General features: G+C 46.8%; 1 protein-coding gene across 2 annotated transcripts in view; it reads right to left on the minus strand.

The window, feature by feature from the left end:
• LRRC28 (leucine rich repeat containing 28) overlaps positions 1–22727 on the minus strand; it is an 87020-nt gene that overhangs the window by 50553 nt on the left and 13740 nt on the right. The window contains exons 1-2 of one of the 2 annotated variants that reach the window (XM_089655544.1): positions 10841–11027; positions 5021–5242 (exon numbers count right to left, since the gene is read on the minus strand). In XM_089655544.1, the coding sequence (XP_089511670.1) occupies positions 5021–5188 (168 nt within the window). In that variant the 5' untranslated portion in view covers positions 5189–5242; positions 10841–11027. Of the gene's footprint in view, positions 1–5020; positions 5243–10840; positions 11028–22727 lie in introns of those variants that run through there. The other variant, XM_089655545.1, reaches the window with a different exon arrangement.

Raw genomic sequence — 22727 nt, forward strand, 5'->3', positions numbered from 1 at the left:
TAGGCAGCACTGATGGGCACTGATGAGGTGGTACGGATAGGCAGCACTGATATACAACAATGATAGGCACTGATAGGCGACACTGACTGGCAGCACTGATGGGTGGCACTGACTGGCAGCACTGATGAGCACTGGTGGGTGGCACTACTAGGCACTGGTGGGTGGCAGTGCTGGGCACTGATCATCAGTGCCCTGATGATCGGTGCCGATCCGTCCTCTGATAATTGCTGTCTGTGACAGCGTGAGGAAAGTGCAGCCGATAACCGGCAACTGCATTTACCGGTGATCTGCTGTGTCATTGGACAGAGCTGATCACGTGGTAAAAGGCTGCTGTGATTGGCCTTTTACCACATCATGTGATCAGCTGTTTCTATTGGACACAGCGATCGCAGAGATCGCCTGGTGCGCACCCCTCGAAGGCGCGCTCTGGGAGGACATCATAGGACACCCTCCCAGAACTGGACAACCGCGATGTAGCCATCATTCGGCTATAGTGCGGTTGGCAAGTGGTAAAATAACAAACATGTTGTACTTACCTACTCTGTGTAATGGTTTTGCACAGAGCAGCCCTGATCCTCTTTTTCATGGGTGCCCTGCTGGCACGCCTGGACCCAACCCCGGGGGTACTTGTGCATGCTCGCCTTCCTGAACTGGCCCTGTATGTCCATAAGACATACAGAGCATGGCTCGTTCCCACCCCCCGCTCCCTCCTCAATGGATCCCACTGCTGTGTCTCAGCCAATGAGAGAGAGACCTAGGAGAGCCAAGGCTCTCGTGCAGATCACTGGATCAAGATGGGGCTCAGGTAAGTATTAGAGGGGGCTGAAGGGGGAGCTGTACACAGGTTTTTTACTGTATGACGGTAACAAACCTTCAGACTTTACAATCACTTTAGGAGTCAGTACCACAGGTGGTGCTAAATGAAGAACTTTTTTTTACCCATTTTTCTCTTGCGTCCCTACCGAGTAGTGATGAGCTACCTCTGTCCATCAGAGCCTCTCCTCATGATCTACCCCAATGGAGAGTGGGGTAATGAAGGGCTTACTAAAAATGTCATGTCAGAGCCAAGCACGGACTGAAAAGCTCTATTGCAGGTAGCACCCTGTACCCTTCTATCCCTTTGGCTACTTCACTGTATTTTGGCACAAGTCCTCAGCAGTAGTGATGAGCCAAGGTTCACGGGAAGCTATCACATGATAGGCTTCCGGCCCAATCAGCTGCGGCCAGGAAATTCCCCACAATGCAGCTGCACATAACAAAGGCCATATTTGGAGAGTAACACCAGGCAGCAATCCGCTCCCTTGTTATGTATGGCCGCAGGACAAGTAAATTCCAGCATGCAACTGATTGGGCCAGCAGCCCGCTATCATGTGATGACTTAATATGAACTTTAGCTCACCACCACATCTGAGCCAAAATCCGGTGGTGTAGTATATAATGTGGAAACATAGTGTGAATTAAAAAGATGTCCAGTATTTGTTGCTGCTGAGTTAAATTTTGGAACGGAGGAGGGGGGTGTTGGAAATCCTCTTTAAATACAGCCATGATCATATGAACACATTATCAAAGGAAAAAATATGGCCTTGCATAGGAACATCATCCCCATAGGAAGAGCTTGCTTAACATTCACTAGTCGTTGCCTAAGCGGTCTCCTTGCTTTAGGGACACAGTCACTTTGGTGCAGCATACAAAAAATGGAATTGCAACCATTTATGTGGTCTTACCCAAGTCACATTTTGGGTTTTGAGTTTGAATCTGATCAGATATTAGTGTTCATCATTAAAAGACCACGTAAATCTGCTGACAAATCAAAAACTCATACAGTAGGTATAGAAAAGAATCCTCCCCCCCTTTCAAAATAATCACATATTTGTTGCTTTGCAGCCTGAAATGAAGACAGATGCATTTTTTGTTTTATTCAGCTGTATTTACTCAGTGCAGCCTATAACATCCAAGTGAAGGATAAAGCACCAACATGTCAGAAAAAAAAATAAAAAAATTCAAAAACAGAATCACTGAAATTTAAAAAGGATCACCCCCCCTTGTGTCAGTATTTTGTTGAACTACCGTTTGCTTTAATCCAGCCTTCAGTCTGTTGGGATAGGCCTCTAACTTTGCACATCTACACTTTGCCATATTTGCCCGCTCTTCTTTGCAGAACGGCTCAAGTTCAGTTAAATTTGATGGTGACCATTTGTGGACTGCAGTCTTCAAGTCATTCCACAGACTTTCAATGGGGTTTAGGTCTGGGCTCTGACTAGGCCATGCAAGGACATTTACCTTTTTCTCCTCAAACCATTGTGCGCTCATTTTTGCTGTGTGCTTTGGGTCATTGTCATGTTGGAAGGTAAACCTTCTCATTGACAACTCTCTGGTAGAGGGCAGCAGATTTTCCTCAAGAATCTGCCCTTTTTTGCCCCAACCATTTTTCCTTCTATCCTGACAAGTGCTGCAGGGAAACCCCCCATAACATCCCCTCATGTCTCCTAGATTGTAAGCTCGAAAGAGCAGGGCCCTCGATCCCCTCATGTTTTGCATTGTATTGGTATTGTTCTGTCACATGTTCTGTCCCCCTTTGTAATGTACAGCGCTGAGCGAACCATTGGCGCTTTATAAATACTGTATAATAATAATAATAACAACAAGATATTCCCCCCTCCATGCTTTACTGCAGGAATGGTGGGATTTGGATGGTGAGCTGGATTGGATGTCTGAAAAACATATCATTTAGTGTTGAGGACAAATCATTCAATTTTAGTCTCGTTTGACCAGAACACCTTCTTCCATGTGACCTCACAATCTTCAAGGTGCGTTTTGGCAAAGCTCAGTGGTGACTGCATGTGGACTTTCTTGAGGAGCGACTTTTTTCTTGCAACCCTCCAATACAGGCCACATTTGTGGAGGATTTGTGATATTGTCACATTCAAACAATGACCACTCTTTGTCCTCAATTCCTGACACAGCTTCATAGTTGCTGTAAGCCTCCTGGTAGCCTGTCTGGCCAGTTTCCTCCTGGCCCTTTCATCCAGCTTGGAGCAATGTCCAGATCCAGGGAAGGTGTGTGTTGTACCAAATACCTTCCACTTCTTAATAATAGACTTCACTTTGCTTCTAAGTATTGATAAAGCATTTGACATTTTTTTTGTATCCATTTCCTGACTTGTGCTTGTCCACAACCTTACCCAGGAGATCTTTTGACAGTGCCTTGCCACCTATAGTGAATTGTTTGCTTTAGTTGCACTACCAGGGACTGAAATGCTCCAGGAAAGCTCTTGTCAGGGATTCAGGTATGACCAGAGATGTGAGGACTGACACAGGGAAACAGCAGGCTTCAGAAATGATTAAATAATAATATTTATTATGAGCTGCACAAAATAAATAAACACAGTGAAAAACAAAACAAACCTTAAACTAATAGGTACAGGTGCAGTCGGGGCTGAAGAGGTGGAGTGGTCAGGCAGGCCGGGTCAGGAACAATCAGGCAGAAAGGTTCAAAGGGAGCAGGCAGAAGAATGGTCAGGAATAGCCGGGGTCAGTGCAGGCGGAGTTCTATCAGAGTCAGAGTTTCACGGTGTAAGGTCAGGTTCAGAGACCAATTGCTACAGCAGTTGTAAGGCTTCCCTGAAACCAGCAGGGTTGGTACACCAGTGGATAACCCTGGGAATGACGCAGGCTCACCTGAGGTGCGGGGTCTAAGTATTAACCGGTTTTCCCTAGAGCTCCTAATGGTGGAGATGGAATTGGCTGCGTGTTAATACCAGGTCGCAGATCTCAGGCTCACCCCACCAGGGAATGAACCAGCTGGAAACCGATAGTGGATCAAACAGTTTAGGGATCAGACAGTAGCAGAGTCAGTCACAAGCCAAGGGTCGGTCACAAGTGGTAGCAGATGAGGATGAGACAAAATCGTAGTCAGTAACAAAGCCAAAGGTCGGTAGCGAAGATGTAGACGGCACCAGGACAGAGAAGCGGGATATTGGCTGGAAGGCACAATAATCTGGCAAGGAGGAAGTGCAAGGACATGGCCTTTATAGGAAGTTCATGGGAGGAGCAAGGAATTCAAGGTTCAAGACAAGCAGGGCCAAGGCAGGATCATCCAAAGAATTGTCAAGGGAGCTGTCCAGCATTCCAGGTGGCTCAGTGAGAAGAAACATTGCCTCCCACCGTAGAAGGCCCAGGTTCAAGTCCAGGCCCTGACACAGAGTCAGAGTCAAGTAGGAGAGTCGAGCAGGCAGGAGACAGGATACAGGAAACAGGGCACATGGGAAAAAAACACCAAGGCACTGACTGCAGGTCTGGCCATTCCTTAAGTACACCTCCTGCAATCAGCCTCAGGTGATGGCTGACTGCAGGAGTGAGCTTCTGGTTGTTGAGAGCACCCGCTGGCCAGCCCTGGTACTGCAGCCCACAAGGCAGGTGAGTCCCACCACCATTGGCGAGTCCATTCCTGACAGCTCTTTTCATGCTGAACTAATCAAAATGACTACAGCTGATCACAGTTGAAAGTCAAATGGCTTTGTGTGCCATTGAGAAGGTGATTAGCTACACCTGAATGAGTTTACAAGTCATTTTTAGGAGGGGGGGGGAGCGGTAGATCCTTTTTCCAACTCAGTGATTCTGTTTTTGAATTAAAAAAAATTCTGACATGTTGGTATTATATCTTGCACTTTGATGTTATAAGTTGTATTGAGTAATTACAGCTGGATAAAACAAAAATTGTGTCTGTCTTCATATCAGACTGCAAAGCAACAACATGTGATTATTTTAAAGGTGGGGGGGGGGGGGGCATTCTTTTTCATACAGACTGTAAATGCAAAAGTCCAGCAACTCTTGGAATTTCCTCCATGTCCAGTAAAAGCCCATCATTTTGGTAACCTTCTCACAATTTAGTTAATAATGGCTTTCCAAAACACGGGATTTACAAAACTATGTAACTGCGTAACCTTGATGCAACTTGAAAAACTACAACAGAAGCAGTAAAAAAAATAAAAACTTTATACTTTTTCCGTGCAATACCTACCAGTGTGGTTAATGAGTTTCTCTTCATGTAAAGCCTCTCAAGATACTGAAGCCCTTCATCCTTCAGCAGCTCCAGAGGAAAATGGTTTAGGTTTCGATAATTTAAGAAGAGATTTTTGTGCCTTTCCAACTTGGCCACAATGATGGTCTGGCAGAGTTCAGAAGCCATATTTGGCTGGGGCCCATCCACCTTGACGCACAGGTTGTCAACATCTCAAATCATCTGTAAAATCAAAAGACAAAACAGAAATAAGACTGGTATAAATGGTATATTCACAAAATATTTGAACTTTCTACTGTTGTTTCACTCTACTGTAGAGATTGTTAACTTGGGTTCCTCCAGGGGTTGCTAGAGGAAACTCTGCTTTTATAGGCATTTGAGCTTTTTTTTTCTCTGCCTCTAAACTCCCCTCCATGTCTATGCACACGATAGACCAGGGTTTCTCAATCGGGGTTCCTTGGAACCCTAGGGTTCCTCCAGAGGTGGGTCCTTGAGCAATGAGAAGTTTCTGCCTCTCAGATAAGTTCCCACTGACACCATTGATCTTTTTATCAATCTGTAAAGGGGAGAATTCTTCCCAATGAAAAGTGTAAGGAGCATCATTTCCACTGACCATCACACTATGTATCATGAGTTGCAGATGTAGTCATTTTTAGCAGGGGTTCCCTGAGACCGGAAAGTTATTTCAAGGGTTCCTCTGTGTTGAAAAGGTTCAGAAAGGCTGCTCTTCTGTCTTGCCGTAAAAGAGGGCTGTTTGTGGAACAGGAATTGATCATGTGGATAGCCGCTTCAGTACCGGGCACTTTCACCCCCTTCCTGCCAAGGCCAATATTCAGTTCTGTGACACTTTCAATGACAATTGCGCAGTCATGCAGCACTGTACCCAAACCAAATTTGTATAATTTTTTTTTCACACAAATACAGCTTCCTTTTGGTGGTATTTAACCACTTGCCTACCGGGCACTTTCACCCCATTCCTGCCCAGGCCAATTTTCAGCTTCCAGTGCTGTCGCACTTTGAATGACGATTACGCGGTCATACAACACTGCACCCACACCAAATTTTTATCATTTTTTTGAGACAGATAGAGCTTTCTTTTGTTGGTCTTTACTCACCACTGGGGTTTTTATTTTATGATAAACAAACTAAAAAAGACAACATTTTTTTGGGGAAAAAAAAAGTTTTTCTTAGTTTCTGTTATAAAATGTTGTAAATAAGTCATTTTTCTCCTTCACTGATGTGTGTTGATGAGGCTGCACTGATAGGCAGCACTGATGGGTACTGACAAGCATCATTGATGGGCACTGATATGCGGCACTGACTGGCAATGATAGGTGGCACTGATGTGTACTGATAGACTGCACTGATACGTGGCACTGATGGGCATTGACAGGCATCACTGATGGGTACTGATAGGTGGCACTGACTGTCACTGATAAGTGTCACTGATGGGTACTGATAGACTGCACTGATGAGGAGGTATTGATAGGCATTACTAATAGGCAGTGAAAGGCAGCTTTGATTGGCACTGATATGTAGCATTGATAGGCACTGATAGGGGGCAGTGATGGGCACTGGTAGACTGCACTGGTGAGGAGGCACTGATAGGCGGCACCGATGGGTATCACTAATGGGCAGCGAAAGGCAGCTCTAATGGGCACGGATATGTGGCATTGATGGACACTGATATTTGGCACTGATATCTGGCATTGATGGGCACTGAAAGGCAGCACTCATAATCAGGAAAAAGATGATCAGTGCCCTGATTATCAGTGTAGATGTCCCCTCTGAGGGATGCCGCTTACTGGCTCTCCTCTCCTCATGCGCTGTCAGCATGAGAAGAGGACTGCTGATAACTGGCATTTCCTGTTTACATGTGATCAGCTGTGATTGGACACAGCTGATCACATGGCAGAGCCAACGTCATTGGCTCTATAATGCTCTGCACAGCGCACCACTGATCACCACACCGAGCGCCCCTGGGGAGTGTGCATGCACAGCTAGAGTGGAAGGACATCATCCTCCCTATACGGTGGGTGGGAAGTGGTTAATAATCACTGGGTTTTTTTTTTTTTGCTAAATAAATGAACAAATTTTGGGAAAAAAACAAACCTCTATTTCTTTGTTTCTGTTATACAAATTTGCAAATAAATAATCTCTTTAAAATATATAGGCCAAAATGTATTCTGCCACATTTCTTTGGTGAAAATCACTCAAATCAATGTATATTATTTAGTTGGTAGGAAAGGCATAGCTTCTACAAACTATGGTATATATCTGAAAATCGATCAATCCTGATGTACTGACGGCCAATCTCATTTCTTTAGGCCCAAAAATGTCAGGACATCACAATTATCCCTCAAATGACCCCTTTTTGGAAAGTAGACAGTCCAAAATATTTGGTAAGAGGCATGGCGAGTATTTTAGAAGTTCTAGATTTTTTGTCGTAATACTTTGGAAAATGAAGAAATTAAAAATGTTTTTTTCACTTTCTTTTTTAACATACTGTCACCAGTGCAGTACAGTGTCATCATATACCTGGTGTGTCAGTGATCAGAGACACTAACTGATGACAGTATGTTAAAACCTTTTTTTTATTAGTTCTGTGACCAGAGCAATACAGTGTTACCATAGTAGCACTGTACTACTCTGGGCAAGTGATCAGGATTTTTTTCTTTTTCACACATTATGCTTGCTTATACCAGTAAATTCCCCTAAAATAAATAAAAATTTTTACTAAATGAAAACTGTATTCAGTATGTATGGTTGTATTAGCTGTGATTGGCCACAGCTAATCACGTGGTACAGATGGGCTGTGATGGACTGTGACCAATCAGCGTTAGCAACCCAACTGTAAGCAATGAATGGCATGCAAGGAAGCCATTCACTGTTTACAGTTGTCATGAGATCTGCTGTGATTGGTCACAGCGATCACATGGTACTGGCAGCTGGCCGGTACAGTGATCAGTCATCAGCTATGTCCGGTGGACACAGCCAGTGACAGATCATGCCGCAGCATAACCTCACGGCTGCACACAAGGTGCGTTCTAGGAGGAAGTCATATGATGTCCACCCGGAATGACGAACGTCCCACTGGTTGTCATATTACTGAGTGTTTTTTAAAGTGACTTAAAAACTGCACCAAAAATGCTTCTCAGAGGTGGTTTTGAGGCGCTTTTCATTGATTTCAATGGGAAGAGGCTTTTGTTTTTAAACTCTTTAACCACTTGCCACCCAGAAAATCCCCCCCCCCCCCTTCCTGACCAGGCCATTTTTTGCATTACAGCACTGTGTTATTTTAACTGACAATTGCGCAGTCATGCAACGCTGTACACAAATGAAATTTTCGTCCTTTTTTTCCCCCCACAAATGGAGCTTTTCTCGGTAGTATTTGATTGCCTGTGCGTTTTTATATTTTGCGCTATAAAAAAAATTAAAAAAGGCCGACAATTTTGAGAAAAAAACAATATTTTTTACTTTTTGCTATTAAACATGTCCAGTAAAAAAAATAAATTTAGTCATAAATTTAGGCCAAAATGTATTCTGCTCCATGTCTTTGCTAAAAAAAAAAATCCCAATATGAGTAAATTAATTGGTTTACGTGAAAGTTATAGCGTCTACAAATTGTGGTTTATCTAATGGGATTTTTTTTTTACTAGTAATGGTGGCGATCAGCGACTTATAGCGGGACTGCGGCAGACATTCTGACACTGGGGGGGGAACTGACTTGGTGTCACTGACATCCCTAGTGACACCAATACAGTGATCGGTGCTAATAAAAAGTACTGACACTGTACTAATGGCCCTGGGCAGGAAGGTGTTAACATCTGGAGCGATCAAAGGGTTAACTGTGTGCTGTTTTACTGTAAGCTGTGTGTGTGTTTTCAACTGTAAGCACACTGCTTTGTATGGCTCTGCTATGCAGAGCCATACAAAGCAATGTGCAGGAGCTGACAGGAGAGAACTGTATTGTTTATATACAGTTCTCTCCCCCCTCGGTAATGCTTGGCGATCACCGGGTGCTGCCGAGTAATCACCGGCCGGGACCCAGTGATCAACAGGCGAGGCCTAGCGAATAGCGGCGTGCGTGTGCCCCCTACCCGGAAATGCAAAATCACATACGGTGTATGTATGTGTATATATATATATATATATATAATACATATACACACATAGATGATTTTGGGCACCCCTGCTGCCCTGTAGCAGTATATCTGCTATAGGGCAGTGGGAAAGAGGTTAAAAATGCCCCAAAGATGCTGCAAGCAGGAGTTTTTACACCACCCCACAAGCCCAACGCATCAGTGTGAAAACATACATAGATATTCATTCACATACATAGGGAATCATTTTTCTTGAGCTTTTTAGGTGCTTTTTTTTGTAACACAAAAGCACATCAAAAACTCCTCAGTGTGAAAGCAGCTTAAGGGTCCTTTCACACAGCCATTCCATTTTTTTCTTCAGTTCAGTCACTTTTTTTCAAAGAAAAAACTGATGAGTTTACATCCGTTCTTTTCATTTGCTTACATCCATTTTTTTCATCCGTTTACATCCGTTTTTGGTCCATTTACATCAGTTTTTTGTCCGTTCCGGTTTTCTTCTCTTCCAAAAAACGGATATAAAAAGATGTTCATCCATTTACATCCGCAAGTCCATAGAAATACATGGGGGTCCATTTTTCATCCGTAAACAGACAGATGAAAAACGGACATACGGAACACCAGTGTGAAAGGGGCCTAAGGGGGAGATTTACTAAAAATGGAGCGCTCAGAATCTGGTGCAGCTGTGCACGGGAGCCAAAAAACTTCTAACTTCAGCTTGTTCAATCAAGCTTTGGAAATAAAACCTGGAAGCGGATTTGTTTCTCTGCAGAGCTGCAGCAGATTTTGCACTCTCCAGTTTTAGTAAATAAACCCCTTAGAGCAGTGGTTCTCAACCTGTGAGTCACGACCCCTTTGGGGGTCAAACGACCCTTTCACAGGGGTCACCGAACACCATCGAAAACACATATTTCCGATGTGTAAAGAGCAGCTACTGTGTAGAAAGCAGCTGCTGTGTTGAAAGCAGCAGTATTGGAGGCAGGGATGGACTGACAACTCATGGGGCCCCCGGGGCAATAGGAGATCATGGGGCCCCTGTGTCCTTGCCCAAACTCAAAAAAGCCTATGATAAAGGTACCAGGGGCATCTCATGGGGCCCCTTACTGACCCCGGGCCCTCGGGCAGTGCCCAAGCTTCCCAATGGTCAGTCCGCCCCTGATTGGAGGTAAAACGACACTTCATGAATTATAATTACTGGGTAAATAATTTTATGGTAGAGGGCAGGGGCGGACTGACAACTCATGGGGCCCCCGGGCTGTAGGGCATCATGAGGCCCGCGTGTCCTTGCCCAAACTCAAAAAAGCCTATGAAAAAGGTACCAGGGGCATCTCATGGGGCCCCTTACTGATTCCGGGCCCTCGGGCAGTGCCCGAGTTTCCAAATGGTCAGTCCGCCCCTGGTTGGGGGTCATCACAACATGAGGAACTGTATTAAAGGGTCACGGCATTAGGAAGGTTGAGAACCACTGTCCTAGAGTCGCAGTTTGATCACCTAAATATAATAATTCCATCTATAACCAACACCATGACTACAGCACAGCACCCAATAGAAAACTCAGCTTGTACAAAGTTCATGTGAAGGTATACAAGACACACATGCAAAGTATAAATCCCTGTATAAGAAAAAAAACCCAAAATGAGCCGGTCAGATATTACCTACAAAAGTTCTCCAAATATACAACACAGAACACGCTTATGATGACATATGAAGATTCCTTTACCTGCCCCATAACCTTCTGTCCAGATCCACCAAGTGAAAGCGCACGGCCAATGTGATCAATGTGTTCATGTCTGATATGCTAGCACATTTTTTTTTTCCTCCGATAACGGTCTGTCTCTTCAGAGCAAATAAACAGTCAGTCTCTGGCTTTTGCCCTCCCAGACGCTTTGCACTGAGCCGCGGACAGAGTAACAGCCAACAAGTCAGGAGGAGGCGAGGATCGGATGTTGAAATCGGAGCACAGCTGCAGCAACAGGTGCTGGTTACAATATTTTGACTGTGAGTCAGCCTGCATCAATGTACAGAGCCAACGGGCAACAGGGCGTCCTAATGGAAACTGCCGTACGCCCGACGCAAACCTCGCTCGCTGTGTGTGACACGTCTCAAAGAAAAGGATGATTGTTCCACTAAATTGTTATCTTCTACAGAATTGGTGGGTTTTTGTGGTATACGATACGCCCCCCTGATATTTAGGTGTGTTTTCCATTACCAATTCATATCCATAGGCAGGTTTAAAGTGTTACTAAACCCAGGACCCTGCATTCACTATATGTGCTTTACCCAGACCCTGCATTCACTATATCAGCTCTCCCTGGACCCTGCATTCACTATATCCGGTCTCCCAGGACCCTGCATTCACTATATCCGGTCTCCCCGGACCCTGCATTCACTATATCCGGTCTCCCCGGACCCTGCATTCACTATATCCGCTCTCCCCAGACCTTGCATTCACTATATCCGCTCTCCCCGGACCCTGCATTCACTATATCCGCTCTCCCCGGACCCTGCATTCACTATATCCGCTCTCCTTGGACCCTGCATTCACTATATCCGTTCTCCCTGAACCCTGCATTCACTATATCTGGTTTCCCCCGGACCCTGCATTCACTATATCTGGTCTCCCCGGACCCTGCATTCACTACATCTGGTCTCCCCGGACCCCGCATTCCCTATATCTGGTCTCCCAGGACCCTGCATCCACTATATCTGGTCTCCCTGGACCCTGCATCCACTATATCTGGTCTCCCTGGACCCTGCATTCACTGTATCTGGTCTCCCCGGACCCTGCATTCACTGTATCTGGTCTCCCTGGACCCTGCATTCACTGTATCTGGTCTCCCCAGACTCTGCATTCACTATATCCTCTCTCTCTGGACCCCGCATTCACTATATCTGCTCTCCCCGGACCCTGCATTCACTATATCCGGTCTCCCCGGACCCTGCATTCACTATATCCGGTCTCCCCAGACCCTGCATTCACTATATCCGGTCTCCCCAGACCCTGCATTGACTATATCCGCTCTCCCCAGACCCTGTATTCACTATATCCGCTCTCCCAGGACCCCGCATTCACTATATCCGCTCTCCCCGGACCCTGCATTCACTATATACGCTCTCCCCGGACCCTGCATTCACTATATCCGGTCTCCTTGGACCCTGCATTCACTATATCCGCTCTCCCCGGACCCTGCATTCACTATATCCGGTCTCCTTGGACCCTGCATTCACTATATCCGGTCTCCTGGGACCCTGCATTCACTATATCCGGTCTCCTTGGACCCTGCATTCACTATATCCGGTCTCCCCGGACCCTGCATTCACTATATCCGGTCTCCCCGGACCCTGCATTCAGTATATCCGCTCTCCCCGGACCCTGCATTCACTATATCCGCTCTCCCCGGACCCTGCATTCACTATATCCGCTCTCCCCAGACCTTGCATTCACTATATCCGCTCTCCCCGGACCCTGCATTCACTATATCCGCTCTCCTTGGACCCTGCATTCACTATATCCGTTCTCCCTGAACCCTGCATTCACTATATCTGGTTTCCCCCGGACCCTGAATTCACTATATCTGGTTTCCCCGGACCCTGCATTCACTACATCTGGTCTCCCCGGACCCTGCATTCCCTATATCTGGTCTCCCCGGACCCCGCATTCCCTATATCTGGTCTCCCAGGACCCTGCATCCACTATATCTGGTCTCCCTGGACCCTGCATTCACTGTATCTGGTCTCCCCGGACCCTGCATTCACTGTATCTGGTCTCCCTGGACCCTGCATTCACTGTATCTGGTCTCTCCGGACCCTGCATTCACTATATCCTCTCTCTCCGGACCCCGCATTCACTATATCTGCTCTCCCCGGACCCTGCATTCACTATATCTGGTCTCCCCGGACCCTGCATTCACTATATCCGGTCTCCCCAGACCCTGCATTCACTATAGCCGGTCTCCCCAGACCCTGCATTGACTATATCCGCTCTCCCCAGACCCTGCATTCACTATATCCGGTCTCCCCAGACCCTGCATTGACTATATCCGCTCTCCCCAGACCCTGTATTCACTATATCCGCTCTCCCAGGACCCCGCATTCACTATATCCGGTCTCCTTGGACCCTGCATTCACTATATCCGCTCTCCCCGGACCCTGCATTCACTATATCCGGTCTCCTTGGACCCTGCATTCACTATATCCGGTCTCCTGGGACCCTGCATTCACTATATCCGGTCTCCTTGGACCCTGCATTCACTATATCCGGTCTCCCCGGACCCTGCATTCACTATATCCGGTCTCCCCGGACCCTGCATTCAGTATATCCGCTCTCCCCGGACCCTGCATTCACTATATCCGCTCTCCCCGGACCCTGCATTCACTATATCCGCTCTCCCCAGACCTTGCATTCACTATATCCGCTCTCCCCGGACCCTGCATTCACTATATCCGCTCTCCTTGGACCCTGCATTCACTATATCCGTTCTCCCTGAACCCTGCATTCACTATATCTGGTTTCCCCCGGACCCTGAATTCACTATATCTGGTTTCCCCGGACCCTGCATTCACTACATCTGGTCTCCCCGGACCCTGCATTCCCTATATCTGGTCTCCCCGGACCCCGCATTCCCTATATCTGGTCTCCCAGGACCCTGCATCCACTATATCTGGTCTCCCTGGACCCTGCATTCACTGTATCTGGTCTCCCCGGACCCTGCATTCACTGTATCTGGTCTCCCCGGACCCTGCATTCACTATATCCTCTCTCTCCGGACCCCGCATTCACTATATCTGCTCTCCCCGGACCCTGCATTCACTATATCTGGTCTCCCCGGACCCTGCATTCACTATATCCGGTCTCCCCAGACCCTGCATTCACTATAGCCGGTCTCCCCAGACCCTGCATTGACTATATCCGCTCTCCCCAGACCCTGCATTCACTATATCCGGTCTCCCCAGACCCTGCATTGACTATATCCGCTCTCCCCAGACCCTGTATTCACTATATCCGCTCTCCCAGGACCCCGCATTCACTATATCCGCTCTCCCCGGACCCTGCATTCACTATATACGCTCTCCCCGGACCCTGCATTCACTATATCCGTTCTCCCTGGACCCTGCATTCACTATATCCGGTCTCCTTGGACCCTGCATTCACTATATCCGGTCTCCTGGGACCCTGCATTCACTATATCCGTTCTCCCCGGACCCTGCATTCCCTATATCTGGTCTCCCCGGACCCCGCATTCCCTATATCTGGTCTCCCAGGACCCTGCATCCACTATATCTGGTCTCCCTGGACCCTGCATTCACTGTATCTGGTCTCCCCGGACCCTGCATTCACTGTATCTGGTCTCCCTGGACCCTGCATTCACTGTATCTGGTCTCCCCAGACTCTGCATTCACTATATCCTCTCTCTCCGGACCCCGCATTCACTATATCTGCTCTCCCCGGACCCTGCATTCACTATATCCGGTCTCCCCGGACCCTGCATTCACTATATCCGGTCTCCCCAGACCCTGCATTCACTATATCCGGTCTCCCCAGACCCTGCATTGACTATATCCGCTCTCCCCAGACCCTGTATTCACTATATCCGCTCTCCCAGGACCCCGCATTCACTATATCCGCTCTCCCCGGACCCTGCATTCACTATATACGCTCTCCCCGGACCCTGCATTCACTATATCCGCTCTCCCCGGACCCTGCATTCACTATATCCGCTCTCCTTGGACCCTGCATTCACTATATCCGGTCTCCTGGGACCCTGCATTCACTATATCCGGTCTCCTTGGACCCTGCATTCACTATATCCGGTCTCCCCGGACCCTGCATTCACTATATCCGGTCTCCCCGGGCCCTGCATTCAGTATATCCGCTCTCCCCGGACCCTGCATTCACTATATCCGCTCTCCCCGGACCCTGCATTCACTATATCCGCTCTCCCCAGACCTTGCATTCACTATATCCGCTCTCCCCGGACCCTGCATTCACTATATCCGCTCTCCTTGGACCCTGCATTCACTATATCCGTTCTCCCTGAACCCTGCATTCACTATATCTGGTTTCCCCCGGACCCTGAATTCACTATATCTGGTTTCCCCGGACCCTGCATTCACTACATCTGGTCTCCCCGGACCCTGCATTCCCTATATCTGGTCTCCCCGGACCCCGCATTCCCTATATCTGGTCTCCCAGGACCCTGCATCCACTATATCTGGTCTCCCTGGACCCTGCATTCACTGTATCTGGTCTCCCCGGACCCTGCATTCACTGTATCTGGTCTCCCTGGACCCTGCATTCACTGTATCTGGTCTCCCCGGACCCTGCATTCACTATATCCTCTCTCTCCGGACCCCGCATTCACTATATCTGCTCTCCCCGGACCCTGCATTCACTATATCTGGTCTCCCCGGACCCTGCATTCACTATATCCGGTCTCCCCAGACCCTGCATTCACTATAGCCGGTCTCCCCAGACCCTGCATTCACTATATCCGCTCTCCCCAGACCCTGCATTCACTATATCCGCTCTCCCCAGACCCTGCATTGACTATATCCGCTCTCCCCAGACCCTGTATTCACTATATCCGCTCTCCCAGGACCCCGCATTCACTATATCCGCTCTCCCCGGACCCTGCATTCACTATATACGCTCTCCCCGGACCCTGCATTCACTATATCCGTTCTCCCTGGACCCTGCATTCACTATATCCGGTCTCCTGGGACCCTGCATTCACTGTATCTGGTCTCCCCGGACTCTGCATTCACTATATCCTCTCTCTCCGGACCCCGCATTCACTATATCTGCTCTCCCCGGACCCTGCATTCACTATATCTGGTCTCCCCAGACCCTGCATTGACTATATCCGCTCTCCCCAGACCCCGCATTCACTATATCCGCTCTCCCCGGACCCTGCATTCACTATATACGCTCTCCCCGGACCCTGCATTCACTATATACGCTCTCCCCGGACCCTGCATTCACTATATACGCTCTCCCCGGACCCTGCATTCACTATATCCGGTCTCCTTGGACCCTGCATTCACTATATCCGGTCTCCTGGGACCCTGCATTCACTATATCCGGTCTCCTTGGACCCTGCATTCACTATATCCGGTCTCCTTGGACCCTGCATTCACTATATCCGGTCTCCTGGGACCCTGCATTCACTATATCCGCTCTCCCCGGACCCTGCATTCACTATATCCGCTCTCCCCGGACCCTGCATTCACTATATCCGTTCTCCCTGGACCCTGCATTCACTATATCAGGTCTCCCTGGACCCTGCATTCACTATATCTGCTCTCCCCGGACCCTGCATTCACTATATCTGGTCTCCCACAGTACATACAACATGGAAATGCAATTATTTTAGTAAATATAAACGGCTAAATACCTTTTCTCATCAGCAGTTAGAGCAGTCTTGTGACTTCAGCTGAGCACTGGTTAAAGCTTGCAGAAGGAGTTTTCTTTCTGCTCTAGGATGCAAAACCCCTGACCTCTGGACAGCGCTGATTGGCCCTGTGCTGATCACATGCACTCTCCCAAGAAAAAAAACAAAAAAAAAAAACCTCTCTTTAACCCCTCGCCTACAGGGCACTTATACCCTTTCCTGCACAGGCTAATTTCCAGCTTTCAGCGCTGTCACAATTGGAATGTAAATTGCACGGTCATGCAACACTGTACCCATATGAAATTTTTATCATTTTTTTGTGACAGATAGAGCTTTCTTTTCGTGGTATTTAATCACCTCTGGGATTTTTATTTTTTCTTAAACAAACCAAAAACCACTGAAAATTTTGAAAAAAAAAATGTTTTTTCTTAGTTTTTGTTATAAAATTTTGTAAATAAAGTTCTTTTTCTCCTTCACTGATGTGCGCTAATGAGGCTGCACTGATGGGCACTGATAGGCTGCACTGATGGACACTGATAGGTGGCACTGATGAGGAGGCACTGATACATGGCACTGATAGGCAGCACTGACTGGCACTGATAGGCAGCACTGACTGGCTCTGATAGGTGGCACTGAAAGGCAGCTCAGATGGGCACTGATATGTGGCACTGATGGGCACTAGCACAAGACACTGACAGGTGGCACTGCTGGGGCTACACTGATCATCAGGGCATAAATTATAATTTAATAATCATAAAAATAATAATATAATAATAATAAATTTAATTCAATAATATAATCAAACCAAAAACACTGAAATGTGAAATAGAGCGCCAAGTTCGCACATCGCTGAGCAAAGTCGCAGAATCGTTTTCAGTGTCTGATGAGGAATTTCCCCCATGAATCATTATCACTCAATTCTGCAAGTGGTTCTGATTTACTATCGCTGTTCTCTAGCCGGTCTAAAACCGCTTTTGACCTAAAGGGACACTTTTTGGACGCCATGGACGTTTCTCAGTTTCCAGGCAGAAAGAACAGTAAAAATGCAGGCAGGGCGCCGGACAAAGCACTCGGGACAAAATGTATGTGAAATGGTTTGATACAGTAAAGTTTTACTACGTCAAGTTAATTTCTAATGGAAGCCAGATGCCGGCATGAGCCGGAGATTGCTGGGGACGCTGCAGGGGGCGCATCGCGGGAGCGAAGGACAAGGTAAGCGCTGCAGGGACTCCCGAGTGTAGCTCGGGGTTACCGCTTTTGGCACTGAAACTTTACCCCGAGCTACACTCTGGAATACCGCTAGGGAGGTTAATCTGAGGGCAGGGGAGTGTTAGATGCGCTAGCAGATTTTGATACACTAACAAATTGAAGCAAAACTCCAGCTAACACTTTTTAAGCAGTTACGGCAACAGTTTTTTCTTCTTTCGTGGGATAAAGGTTTTATAGAACTAAATAAAGCTAAAAAAAGAAAAAAAAAAAAAAAGAAAAAAAAAAGGATGACCATTGTAAGCATCCCTGTCAATTGTAAGTGGTTGAGCGTTGAATGGTTTGTCTCATTCCTCTAATTACTACATCTGCAGAACAGCGTGTTCTATTGAAGAACAACAGACTTACTGGCCAGGTTACAAGATGAAAATAAAGGAAAGAAAGCCTAAAAAATAGTGATGCACCGAAATTTCGGTGGCCGTAACATTTCGGCCGAAAACACCCCTTTCAGCTGTCGGCCGAAATGAAAAAAAAAAAAGCACAGATACAGGTGCCGATAAAACCCCTCCCCTCACCGACGCCCCCCACCTGGTAGTTCTCAGCCTTACCGGAGAAACCATGGAGCGATCCCAGCGCTGGGCATAGAGATGAGTGAAGGAAAGATGGCCTCCACTCAGGGGCGGACTGACAACTCATGGGGCCCCCGGTCAATAGGGGATCATGGGGCCCGTGTCCTTGCCCAAACTCAAAAAAGCCTATGAAAAAAAAGGTACCAGGGGCATCTCATGGGCCCCCTACTGACCCCGGGCCTCGGGCAGTGCCCGAGTTTCCAAATGGTCAGTCCGCCGCTGCCTCTACTCATCTCTATGCCCTTGGAGGACCGGAGCGATGTCACTTCTGCTTCCGGCAATTTTTTTTTTTTTTTTAAAAGCACTAGATCAATGCTTTTTTCATCTAATGCTTTACATTGCAGAGGAGAGATGTGGGGTCTTATTGACCCCATATCTCTCCATAAAGAGGACCTGTCACTAATTATTTCTATCACAAGGGATGCATTAATTTCTTGTGATAAAAATAAAAGTGATTAAAATTTTTTTTTAAAGGAACAGTGCAAAAAAAATAATTAAATAAATTTAAAAAAGTTTAAAGTGCCCCCGTCCCCCCGTGCTCTCACGCACAGGTGAACGCATACGTAGGCCATGCCCACATATGTAAAGGTGTTCGAACATCAGATCAAGAGCAATAATTCTCGCACTAGACCTCCTCTGTAACGTTACACTGCTAACCTGTAGACATTTTTAAAGCATCACCCATGGAGATTTTTTAAGTACCGCAGTTTCACGCCATTCCACGAGCGTGCGCAATTTTAAAGCGCAACATGTTGGGTATCTATTTACTCGCTGTAACATCCTCTTTTGTATTTTACAAAAAAAAATGGGTCTATATTGTGTTTTTTTATTTTTTTTTTAATCAAAGTGTATTTTTTTCCCCAAAAATATATATTCATTTTTAAAAACTGCGCATTTCAGTTTCGGTTTTCAGCCAAGTGCATTTTGAATCTTTGGTTCAGTTTCGGCACCATCATTTTCATTTCGTTGCACCACTACTAAGAAAGAAAATGCAGCCATCGCATCTAAGAATTGGTAAGCTGCAATATAATCAACGTTTGCTTTTACGTTTAACACTGCTTTAAGGGCTTGTCTACACCGGAATACGATGTGGGAAACCCGTGCTCTGTGTGCATTTCCTGCATCGCGTTCAAAATCAGCTGCAGGTGTCAATGTATTCCTTACAATGCACCAAACGGCGCTTGCTATGGGAGCACTCATGCATGCTCGCTCCCGAACTCTGCTCTGTGTGCAGAGCGTCTCAGCCCCAACCCCCTCATTGGCTGTGACTGACAGCAGCATGAGCCATTGGCTTTCAGCCAATGAGGAAGGGGTGAGCCCAGAAAGCCTCTGCTCTTGTGCACATCGCTTGAGATTGGGCTCAGGTAAGTATAAGGGGGGTATGGGGGAGGGGTGTGGTGGCACAGTGGCTAAGTGGTTAGCACTTCTGCCTTGCAGTAATTGGGACATGGGTTCGATTCACAACCATAGTGCCTCCTGCATGGAGTTTGCATGTTCTCCCTGTGTTCATGTGGGTTTCCTCCGGGTGCTGCGGTTTCCTCCCACACTCCAAAGACATGCTGGCAGGTTAATTGGCTCCTGTCTAAATTGTCCTAGTTTCATCCCTGGATCTCCTGCATGGTGGGGGTTGGGGAAAGACCTGGCAACCTACCCTGTAAAATAATTGTTAAGAGAATTCATGGAAGAAGTCGCTTGAGAGTGACGGTCCATGCAATCACCAAGGGTCGGCAAAGACTGAATGCATAGATGGGGGAGGGGGGGGGGGGGGTGCATGCAGAAGGTTTTTTTAATTAATGCATTCTCTGCATTAGGGGGAAAAAAAATGAAAACCTTCAGCCTTAGAACCACATTAATATGGCATCAAAGTAACACCTGTAATTAAAACAGATCAAAGAACATCCATTCGGGAAAAAAGTATTGAACAGATTTTATTTGATCAATAGCTATTTGTCTCAAAAGGGTAGTGAAGGTCAGTAATTAATCAGTAAAAAACAAAACACTTCAGTTCCAGATGACTAGTCAGCCATCAACTAGAACTATAGGCAAAGTTTTTTGTTCATTTTGGATAGACTAAGGGAGGGGTAGTAACCTCTGTCCGTTTTTTAGTCATCTGCAACCCATTGGGGAGATTTCCCTTCACTTCCTGTCCCATAGCCAAAACAGGAAGTGAGAGGAAACCCCTGGTTGTTACCAGAACTAGTGTCCCCATTGGAAGATTTCCACTCTATTAGTGTTCAGATGTCAACTCAAAATTTGGGATTTCCTTTCACTTTAGATGATAATGGTAAACAGGACAAATACAGAGGATGAATCCCCCTAAAAGGGACACAGACTGCAATAAAAACTGACAGGTGTGCGAATCCATCTCCACCACTAAAAAAAAAAAAACCAAACAAACATAAAAAAAAAACCAATTTTGTTAAAAGCAAACAAGATCTTTCAAACGACAAACGAATGTTCTGAGAATATTCCTAAAACTTTTCTTTGGAATCTTTATTCGAAATTCTATCCATATATGGCCAGCTCAAGGCAAAGTATAAAGCTCCAGTCAGTAGAGCTGTAGACGGTGTCAGTAGAGCTGTAGACGGTGTCAGTAGAGCTGTAGACGGTGTCAGTAGAGCAGAGAGTGGTGTCAGTAGAGCAGAGAGTGGTCTCAGTAGAGCAGAGAGTGGTGTCAGTAGAGCTGTAGACGGTATCAGTAGAGCAGAGATTGGTGACAGTAGGGCAGAGATTGGTGTCAGTAGGGCAGAGAGTGGTGTCAGTAGGGCAGAGAGTGGTGTCAGTAGGGCAGAGAGTGGTGTCAGTAGGGCAGAGAGTGGTGTCAGTAGAGCAGAGAGTGGTGTCAGTAGAGCAGAGAGTGGTGTCAGTAGAGCTGTAGACGGTGTCAGTAGAGCAGAGATTGGTGACAGTAGGGCAGAGATTGGTGTCAGTAGGGCAGAGAGTGGTGTCAGTAGAGCTGTAGATGGTGTCAGTAGAGCAGAGAGTGGTGTCAGTAGAGCAGAGAGTGGTGTCAGTAGAGCAGAGAGTGGTGTCAGTAGAGCTGTAGACGGTGTCAGTAGAGCAGAGAGTGGTGTCAGTAGAGCAGAGAGTGGTGTCAGTAGAGCAGAGAGTGGTGTCAGTAGGGCAGAGAGTGGTGTCAGTAGGGCAGAGAGTGGTGTCAGTAGGAAAGAGAGTGGTGTCAGTAGAGCAGAGAGTGGTGTCAGTAGAGCAGAGAGTGGTGTCAGTAGGGCAGAGAGTGGTGTCAGTAGGGCAGAGAGTGGTGTCAGTAGAGCAGAGAGTGGTGTCAGTAGAGCTGTAGACGGTGTCAGTAGAGCAGAGATTGGTGACAGTAGGGCAGAGATTGGTGTCAGTAGGGCAGAGAGTGGTGTCAGTAGAGCTGTAGATGGTGTCAGTAGAGCAGAGAGTGGTGTCAGTAGAGCAGAGAGTGGTGTCAGTAGAGCTGTAGACGGTGTCAGTAGAGCAGAGAGTGGTGTCAGTAGAGCAGAGAGTGGTGTCAGTAGGGCAGAGAGTGGTGTCAGTAGGGCAGAGAGTGGTGTCAGTAGGGCAGAGAGTGGTGTCAGTAGGAAAGAGAGTGGTGTCAGTAGAGCAGAGAGTGGTGTCAGTAGAGCAGAGAGTGGTGTCAGTAGGGCAGAGAGTGGTGTCAGTAGGGCAGAGAGTGGTGTCAGTAGAGCTGTAGACGGTATCAGTAGAGCAGAGATTGGTGACAGTAGGGCAGAGATTGGTGTAAGTAGGGCAGAGAGTGGTGTCAGTAGGGCAGAGATTTGTGTCAAAAGGGCAAAGCATGGTGTCAGTAGGGCAGAGACTGGTGTCAGTAGGTTTTTTTTATTTTTAATAATTTTACTATTTTTTTTGTACAATTGTATTTTTCTATTATTATTTTTTTACCTTTTTTTAGCAGCCCTGTTGGGGGGCTTTGGTGAAATATAAGGGGTCTAAATAGACCCCTCATGTCTCACTTTTGAGATGCAGTTCTCAATTTCAATTTCTGCAGACATGCTGCACAGAATGAATGGACAGGAATAGCTCTGTAGGGTGCTTCCTGTTCAGTCACAAACTGAAGCATAGTAAATGTATATATACGTGATTTTGCGCAGCCGTGCTGCCCTGTAGCAGTATTTCTGATATAGGGCGGCGAAGAAGTGGTAAAGAAAACCCTGACATACAGTATACCCAGTGAAGTGACTGGCGCCAGGTGATACAGAGATGAAACAAATCCTCCTACAAAAGTTCTCTTCTCTACATCTGTTCAAAATGCTGAATTTATGAAGCCTGTCTAACAGTACAGAAAAAAAGAGAGCTGAAATTACACACTGCAAAGCTCAGTAAGGAGAGATCTGACAGCTGATTGGAGGGAAAAGACAACCACTCCTCCTCCACACAG

The sequence above is a fragment of the Staurois parvus genome, unplaced genomic scaffold, assembly GCF_062004578.1.
Source record: "Staurois parvus isolate SC_StPar_1 unplaced genomic scaffold, SC_StPar_1.0 ptg000845l, whole genome shotgun sequence".
Taxonomy (NCBI): Eukaryota; Metazoa; Chordata; class Amphibia; order Anura; family Ranidae; genus Staurois; species Staurois parvus.